The sequence below is a fragment of the Apaloderma vittatum genome, unplaced genomic scaffold (genome assembly GCF_000703405.1).
Source record: "Apaloderma vittatum isolate BGI_N311 unplaced genomic scaffold, ASM70340v1 scaffold9330, whole genome shotgun sequence".
In the NCBI taxonomy this organism is placed as follows: domain Eukaryota; kingdom Metazoa; phylum Chordata; class Aves; order Trogoniformes; family Trogonidae; genus Apaloderma; species Apaloderma vittatum.
The window spans coordinates 2,312-11,564 of record NW_009692840.1 but is presented as its reverse complement, the minus strand read 5'-3'; the positions used below and the strand labels follow the sequence as shown (position 1 = coordinate 11,564).

Here is a 9,253-nt window from a genome sequence, read left to right as displayed (position 1 = left end):
ACGCCGGTGTTTTCAGCATTGTAGTTCACCTAGTCCCGCCTTGCTGTGAAAACAAAGTGCTCTATAGCTATCACCCCTACACACATGTATAAAATGTATATTGCTAAACCTTTTTAAAAATCGAGATGGGAGCTGAGGACTCTGGAACAAAACAGCAGGTATGTAGGATCAAGCAGGAGATATTTGCTTTAATCCTACTAGTAAGCAGTCAGCAGCTTTCACAATGCAAGTCTTTAGCAATGTATTGTGTACCTGCACAAAAGAACAATGTGAAATAGCTGTTTGAAAGTCGATCTCTTTTTTTTTTTTTTCAGTTTTGAAGGGCCAGTAACATCTTGTATTTCTGGGCTCGCATAACAGAAGAGCAGTGCTTGTGCCTGAAAAGTCATGTTCGGCTGCATCCTGAAGATACTACAATTGCTGAAATATTTAATTTGTTCATTTTTTAAGTGTTTAATCTCATCCATATGTCCTCCATGCAAAACAACTTTTGCTGGGGAAATAGTGCTGATTACTGGCGCTGCAAATGGGATTGGAAGGCAGATTGCCTTAGCTTTTGCTCCTTTGGGAGCAATCTTGGTTCTTTGGGATATTGATGATGAAGGTAACAAAGAAACAAGAAGACTAGCCGAAAACTATGGAGCTGTACGAGTGTTCACCTATCACTGTGACTGCAGCAATAGGGAAGAGGTCTACCAACAGGCAGACAAGGTAAGATGCAGCTCCTGGCTTCTGATTTTTTACTTCTTTTTGGTAGTAAATGCTACCGGAAGGTTTTTTTAGAAACTGTACTATTCATTTCAGGGAAGTAATCGTGTAAGGCAACGACTTTCTCTTTTTCACAAGTAGCTTCTAGAGAGAACTTAAACCATGTTCACAACAAAGTAGCTGGGTTTAATCTGACCTCTTGAGATTTATGCATTTCCAGTCTTTGTTGGGAGATGGCAACTTCTTTTAGATTAGAAGTATGGCAAAACACAAATCAGAGGTTAACTCCATGTATTAGCTTGTGCAGGCTTTAAAATTTGTTTAGTAAATAAATAAATAGACACTGGAAATTGTAGAGTTCTTTTTCTTTGTCCATTTGTTTAGAAACTTGTAGTTTGGTAAAGGTCATGTAGGGTGTAATAGTTTTAGAAATACCGTCATGGCATGGCTGGTCTCCAGTCAAACTGATGATTCTGCTTCAGTTTATTTTTTGATCAATCAAGCTGGAAAGTAAGGTAGAGAAGGACTCCATTTTAAATTATACTCTTCTGCTGTGTAAACTGCTTTGTAAACTATTACTTTATTATTAGTAGTAGTAGTAGTAGTATCATTATCCAGGGATTGGGTATTAAATTAACACTATTAATTTTTACTTGTCCTTAAACTGTGTATTGCCTGAAAATGTTTCCCAGTATAACCTCACTTACAATCCAGTTAGCCACTCTGCCATTTCATCCAAGGATAAATTATTCTTCTGCTAAATCCTCAGTATATGTACTTATATACATGACTTTCAAGTCACATCTTTGATATTCTGTGTCCAAAGGTATACATCAGAGAAATTAGCTAAAATATTTCATGATGTGAATGTTGATAGATTGTTTTGGAATAGCCTTGAAGTGTATGAGTTGTCAGGGGGGCTCTTTGTTTTGTTGTTGTTACTTTTAATTTTAACCAAAAAAGGACAAATGCTTTCTGAACATGGCTATGAAAGCCTGAAAAACATTTTTTTCTTCAAAGAATGTTCCTCATGAAAAGTACTTCCAAAGGGTAAGTTGCATTCAGGATCTGTAAGTATCTGGAACTGCAATTCTCAGGCTTGCAGTCAAAAAGGAATTATTTTACCCGTACTTATTAGCAGTATTTGGGGTGCAGACAACTAACAGTACATGGAAAAAATTTCCATTTGGGGCCATTGGTACCACACGTTAAGAACCACAAGTGATATCATAGCATTACTTGGGGGGTGGTGGTAAAGATCTGTTGTGCCATAGCAGTAGATCTGCAGAGATGAGCAAGTTGCCAAGTGGTGTGGCCTGTGCTGACCCAATAGACAGTGCTCAGTGCACAGCATTCAGGGAGGGTGACCTTTGCCAATCACTTGGGCAGTACAGATGACATGACTCTTGCTGTGTAAGACACTGATTAAGACTCCTACAATTTTGGAGTACGAATCTCAGTACTTTCAACAATCTTAATATCTGTTACCACTTCCCAGCAAGATGAAAAATCACTCTGAGCAACTTGTGGCCAGTACATTCAATATGACAATTGAGCTTTATTCAGAATGATACTATAAATCAAACAGCAATTCTTCCAGAATCCCCTTTTCACAAGGAAAAACTCACTTTAGAATTTAGCAAGATTGGATCTCTTTAAAAAATAACATTTTAAATTTGCATTAAATCCTTATTTCCATAAATGCTATCTGCTTCTTGCAAAGACATGCACCAAAATGTTTAGTTTAAACTTACGTAATTTCTCTGTTGGACTTTCCTATCGATGCTGAACATTTTGAAATGATTTGTTTATTCTTAGTTTAGCAGAGTCTCAAAATGTTTGCTTTATGCACTCAAGCAATTAACCAAACCAGCCCCCAGGCTCCAGCCTGCAAAATTTGCTGTGCCTATATCAGCAAAGAGTATTCTGAAGAGCACAGACTGACCTACAAGCAGAAGCTCAAAGAGCTGTTCAGAATTCAGGGATCACTGTTAAGGTGTTAAATTATTGTTAACAATACCTTTGTAGGTATTGGCATGAATTGAACAGTCATAATGGAGCCAGAAATTCTTTTAGATCAAGGGGCCTCCTCTACTCTTGGAAATAACTGCTGATTTTTGATTAGTAGTATGAAAAGTCTTGAGCTTGGACACAGAAAATCAAGAAAGAGCAGAAAATTTATATTAATTGTTTTTATTTTATGCAGAAAAATCTAGGTGTTTACCCATAATGGAAGTTTTCTTTCCAGGAAGCCAATCGGATCATCTAAGTCCCTAAATAATAGATTTTAGAATAAACTGGTGAAGTGAACAGCAACTAACTTTCAGGATCAGGCAGAGTCCACCTGGGAATTCTGAAGGAAATCAGATATGGATCTGATGAGCTAAAAATGCATGCAAGGTGTTTTGCTGTAACAAGTGTCCAAGGAATGAAGCGTAGTAAATACGTCAATTTTAAAGAGCAATTGAGAGGACATAAAGAAACAAACCTGTCTTACAGAAAACTGGTACAACAATAATCAAGAGAAGAATGAATAGACACCTAAAGAAATTCACAATGAAGAATAATTGGCTTGACGCTTTGTAAATGAAATTCAAGCTTCCCACATTTTTTGGGGTAGTAAGCAAACAAGTCAACTGAAGGCAGATTAAGTAGCATGCTGCCACTGGGGAAGGTATGTTGTCATGTGAAGAAAACACCATGTGGAAGATTGTTGTATGGACTGACAAAGTAGTTAAAAAGTATGAGTGGGGAGAAGTACAGATATATACCACACAGGAGGAGTTGGGTATTCCTGCCATACTCAGCAGTGTCTAGATTTTCATTCACTTGTGCTGGTGGAAAGGTGCTAGTATCGGGGGGGATGGTTTCAAGTTGCAACAGGGCAAGTTTAGGCTGGACATTAGGAAGATATTCTTCATGGAAAGAATGGTCAGACACTGGAATAGACTGCCTAGGGAGGTGGTTGAGTCGCTATCCCTGGATGTGTTTAAGTGCCGCTTAGATGTGGTGTTGGGTGATATGGTTTAGGGGTGAACTTGTAGTGTAGGATCAATGGTTGGACTCGATGATCCCAAGTGTCCTTTCCAACCTGAATTGTTCTATGATTCTATGATTCTATGATCAGAGCCCTGCTTGTCTGAGACAAGGAGAGAGCCTGACACAGCTGGAGGAGTATCAGTTCTTCACTGAACACTAAGTTGGTTCCCTGAGAGAGCCACAGGAAGGTCAAATGTTAGGGCAGCAGATCTAAGCACCAGTTTCCAAATTGCCAGAGAGCGGCATATCTGTGTTTTTTATGTTTTTTGTAGTCATTCCATAATTTTTGAGACACTAAATAACCAACTACCTCTAGCACAGAAATCTCTGCAGTAAGCCTGATTCTTAACAATGTAAGTAAATCTTGACCATCTGCTTTGATATAAATCCAATTCATGGAATAAAATATTATTTTTTCAGCAAACCCAAGCTAATGGTGTTTTTGCCCTTCTCTCTAAGTGATGTTATCTCTCTATTTTATGGCACATGATTCTGTACTCAAAGGATTGATATCCACAAGGAATCTGCACTGATTTCTGTCCTGTTCAGTAGAAATGATGTGGAAGAGGGTTGAACAGGTTTGGCTGAGGAATGCAGATTCTTACAATACCAGGAGTAGGAAACAAGGAATGCTTAGGTTCCAATTACAGCTTGCTCACAGTGCACACTAAAGCTTTGTAACTCATTACCTTAGCTTCCTGTGGAAACTAGAAGTATTCTGGAGTTCAGGAACCAATTAGACAACTTTGGGGAGGAAAAATGTCATGGGGATATATTAAATACAAAGGTATAGATACCTTATCTCTCTCAGGAAGATCCTAAGAGGCAGAGTGTGACAAATTGAAGAGTACTCTGGAAGAGACCTTAGAATCCTCGTCCTTTTTTTCACTGCTTTCCACCATGAGACAAGGGCTATAGGGTTAGATGGACCTTTAAACTGATGAAGTACAGCAGTTCTTACATACTTATGTTTCCAGTAGAGACATAAATAATTGCAAATATCACTAAACATTTTCATAGAGGAAGCACAAGAAGCAAGGGTAACTTTCTAAAACTTTCTGTTTATCCTTTTTTAATTCAGGTTAGAAAAGAAGTTGGGGATGTTACTATTCTAGTCAACAATGTTGGCACAGTGCTTGGGAAAAAGTTCTGTGACACTTCAGGTGAAGATTTTGAAAAGATCATGAGAGTCAACTTCTTCTCTCAAGTCTGGGTAATGTATTTTTTCCTCTTCTGGGTCACCAAAGCTACAAGCAAATATTTTAGTGTGAAAATTATCAGGATGTCACCTACCTGGAGGAATCCAATTTGGAGTAGGAATGGGAGTGGCCTTAATTGGAAGAAGATCCATTTCCTTAATCATCTCATACTTGGAGACAAACCAAATTGACCAGTTCCCCTGCTACATCTTAGTAATGTTAACACAGCCTGCCTGGGCAGTCCAATAAATCAAAAGTTTGTGCAACCGTATCGTGACACAGGCCTTATCTGTAACAGCTGTGGCTGAAGTTAGTGCTGACTTGTCGGCATGTGACTTTCTTGCTCCTGATGCTTGCTGGCATCAGAAGGCTTTGTCTAACAGACTTGTAGCATTCAGAGAAGCACAACCATGGTTTAATGGTGGACTTGCCAGTGGTAGGTTTACGGTTGGACTCAATCTCTAAGGTCTTTTCCAACCTAAATGATTCTATGCTAACTAAAAATATGTGTTGGTGTCAGTCCTCTGCTTGCACTAGGAATGAGTTCCTAGTCACCGTCTCCTTAATGTACATAAAAAACTAATCTGGATAGTATGCATTATTTCTTTTGTTTGCATACCCCTGAAGGAATTTGCTGTTATTTGGGGATGTCAGTTTACCTTTAGGAGGTTGTGTTGTGAGAGAGCGTTACTCTTGCATCCTTTTGCCTTTGTTATTTATATGCCTGATTAAGCAGCCTGCATCAGGGAAAAATGTAGTATTGCAACTCCCTCGCTAAACGGCATTTCACAATGGAAAATCATTAAAGAGAGAAGCCCTCTAATCATTTCCCAGCCCACAGTGCGTCATTCTTCTCAATACCTGAGGTAAAGGAGCTGGGAGAAATGTTCCTCCTGACAGGTCTGAAGAGACGGCGGGAAAGAGAACAGTGACCATGGGCCCTCAAACAAAAAAAAACAGTGCGCTAGGCACACACATCTGGAGCCTAAAAGACATAGCAGGACATCTCTGCTATTGAAAACATCTTGTTACTTCTGTTACCTTTTTTGTTCTCTTCCCTCTCATAAAACACCGGCGTCCTCCTTGTATAGTCAGTAGCACCCACAGTGGTAGTCTGGGATGCTGGAGCTCTCAGGCAGTTCGGTTTGTAACAAATAAGGCTGGTAGCTGAGCTTCCCTTGATGTGTTGACTTCTAGCTCCCTCTTGTGTACGAAATCCCTAGTAATGGTCTCAAACAGTGAGGAACCAGGAAGCAGAGAAAATACAAAACTTGCTGGTTTTAATAACTCGATTTTAATTCTGCCAGAACTTCAGGTAGAGGGCAAACGTTCAAGGAAATGCTGTCTTTCATCTATAAATTCTTACAGAGATGTATGATCAGTTGGGCTTCCTGTGTATTGAAGCCCCAGAAAGCAAATTGTGTTGTAAAGTCTAATTTGGAATGCAATGTTTTTGGCATGTCTAGATTTTTTTTTATTTGTGTCTTAGACTTGCAAGGCCTTTCTTCCAGCCATGATAGCCCGTAACCGTGGACATCTGGTTAGCATAGCCAGTGCAGGAGGATTGTTGGGACTCTACAGAGGGACAGGTTTGTATTGTCAAGTGCCATTACAAATCAGAGCCACATACCAATAACTTGTCATGCACATCTCCCAAGTGTCTGGCTTAAGCAATTTATACTGACATACTGAACACTCGGCAGGAGCCTGCAGATGTGAAAGGTGGTAGCATTTTGAATGCTGAATGAGTGTGATCAATAAAGACACGGAGGATCAGAATTGCTTTTGTGTTATTATTTTAGGCACATTATATTTGTCAATACTCTTGACTGAGACAACGGTTAGATCACATTTTACGACAAATTAATGCAGGACACTGTGAAATTCAACAATGTTCACATACTTTTTCTTGTAACTCTATCTCTTAGGTCACCCTATGAGAATGTGAAGTTCAGTCTAATGAGTATCTCTTGTTTCTTCTGTTGATTGATGGTGTTACTGTAGTGTTTATTTACCACTGTTATCATTGGTGTCAGGCTTAGTACTAATAAATAAGTCACATTCAGCTTTTATCGCTTAATTGTAAGGCTTATGAGAGTGGACCTTCCCATCCACGCATTATAACTTTTTACACCTTAGCTATACCATTTTAGGTCATATAGTTTCGTCATCCACCATGGGTGAATCCCTGAAGAATAACAAACTGTCTCTGATGACAGCTTTTGACGTTACTTTTTTTAGCAAAACTGGATTTCTTTGTATATAACAACTCTTTTCACACACATTTGAAAAAGCCTTAGGAAATCACGTGTAAATTCCTATATTTAAATAAGGTTTTTAGAGTTGCAAAATTGTAGAATAATTTAGGCTGGAAGGAATCTCTGGAGGTTATTTGGTCCACAGCCACAAATAAAAGCAGGCTCCACTTAGATCAGGTTGCATAGGGCCTTGTGAGGGCAAATTTTGACTATCTCCAAGGATGGAGTTCCATATGTTCATCAAACAATAAAAAATTATAGAAGATTCAGTCTTCCCAGGCAAACAAAATAGTACTATAGTTGCAGGGCAAATCAGAAGTAGCAGGTTGAAGTAGCATTGATAAGTAGGGTATTTAGATTTTACCACTAAAAATAGTTCTTACTGAAATGTACTGTAATATCAAAAGGTGAAGATACCCTGAACTGAAAGAATGGCTGGCTTGTATATGAGTGTCTGGAAACTTACATAAAATGTTGAATAAGCTCATCTTCCTATATCTCTGTAATGCACTGAAAAGAAGTCCTCTAGAAAGGATCCACTTATCCTTAGACAACTATGCATCAATTATGGGAAGAGCCATTAATCTTCAGATTTAGCATCACCAATATGCACAGCATCCTTAAAATAATTACAAGTATGCTTATTATATAACTAAGTAATATCAAGGCTTAAAACTATTACAAAACATTAAATTCTGTATACAACATTTACTGTGGTGCTTTTGACATATTTTGGATATTCTTTCTTTCTTTACATTTCAGATTACTGTGCAAGCAAGTCTGCAGTCATTGGAATGATGGAAGCCATAGATTCAGAACTGTATCATTCAGGAAAGCATGGCATTAAAACCACAATCGTTTGCCCTTATTTTGTTCGTACTAGATTAGCTAGGGGTTTTAAAAGCGAGTAAGTAAAACTTAGATCATGTGCTTTGTGTATAAAAAATAATCACTACTCAGCAGACTCAGTCTCTAGGTACTATGAGGTTGATTTGCTCTTCAATCCAATATTTTTGCCCTATTGGCACATACAAATATCTCTTTGACATAGGAATTCTAAGTCTTGCATATAATTAATAACTGATGTGCAACAGGGACTGTGACACAACCTCATGGTCAAGGGATGGTTAGGGATGCACAGCAGTATTTAAGGCAACTTTATCTGTCCATAGAACTGTTGAGGTTCTCTGCCTCAGGTAATTTTGGCACTATGATTACAGTTTCAGCTCTCAGGATAGGCATAACCTGTCGTTACCAACTATGCAGCACTACCTGCGCTATACTTCTCTGAGTGAGAATAGCTGGGGTGGTAGGATCTGTACGGTTGTCATGATGGGAGCGGCTTCAAGCACCGAATTAGCTGTTGCAGTAGTGTAGTACCCATAATCTTGTTTTTTTCAGTGCTCTGCTCCTGCCTCCACAATTCATCATCCTGTAGCAGCATATGTTATGCAGAGTACAGCTTTTCTGCTGGTCCTGGTCTGTTTAGCTGTCACCTCAACATCTTCAGTAGAAAAGGGGGAGGTGTGCAGAGGGTGGCACTCATGAATAGAACAGCATATACTATGGGTTAGCTGGGAAGTCTCCAGTGCTGCAATCACTGTGGGCATTAACTTCATTAGGGTCTGAGCAGGTCTTGCACAAGAAGTTACTCATTAGTCATTAAAATATACAATATCACTGAAGCTTTTTTGATTTATTTTGATGATAGAAAGAAAAAAGTATTGGACACTTCTTTTCAGGACTACTTTAGGGGATGGGAAAAAATTCTTTAATGATTTAATTAAATGATTTCTATGTTAGAATATATTTCAAAGGCAAAATTTTGTAATTTTGTAATGCTTTGTTTCTTTTTTCACCAGATGCCCTCTCCTACTTCCTGTTTTTGATCCAGCGTATGTAGCCTGCAGGATTGTGGACGCAGTTCGAAAAGAAAAGTTTTATCTAGTCATGCCTCCAACTTTACGCTTATTTGGTCTCAAATTGTAAGAATATGACACATCTTCTAGCATTACCTTCTTTCTTTTGCCATATGCCTGCAAAATCAGC

At 38.6% G+C, this 9,253-nt stretch overlaps 1 protein-coding gene across 1 annotated transcript in view; it reads left to right on the top strand.

Annotated features, from left to right (window-relative positions):
• The first annotated feature begins 387 nt into the window (after positions 1–387).
• Positions 388–9,253, top strand: part of LOC104274809 (epidermal retinol dehydrogenase 2-like) — a 9,378-nt gene continuing 512 nt past the window's right edge. The window contains exons 1-5 of the mRNA XM_009870580.1: positions 388–711; positions 4,829–4,960; positions 6,436–6,535; positions 7,967–8,111; positions 9,067–9,189. Coding sequence (XP_009868882.1) covers positions 388–711; positions 4,829–4,960; positions 6,436–6,535; positions 7,967–8,111; positions 9,067–9,189 — 824 coding nt within the window. The remainder of the gene's footprint in view (positions 712–4,828; positions 4,961–6,435; positions 6,536–7,966; positions 8,112–9,066; positions 9,190–9,253) is intronic.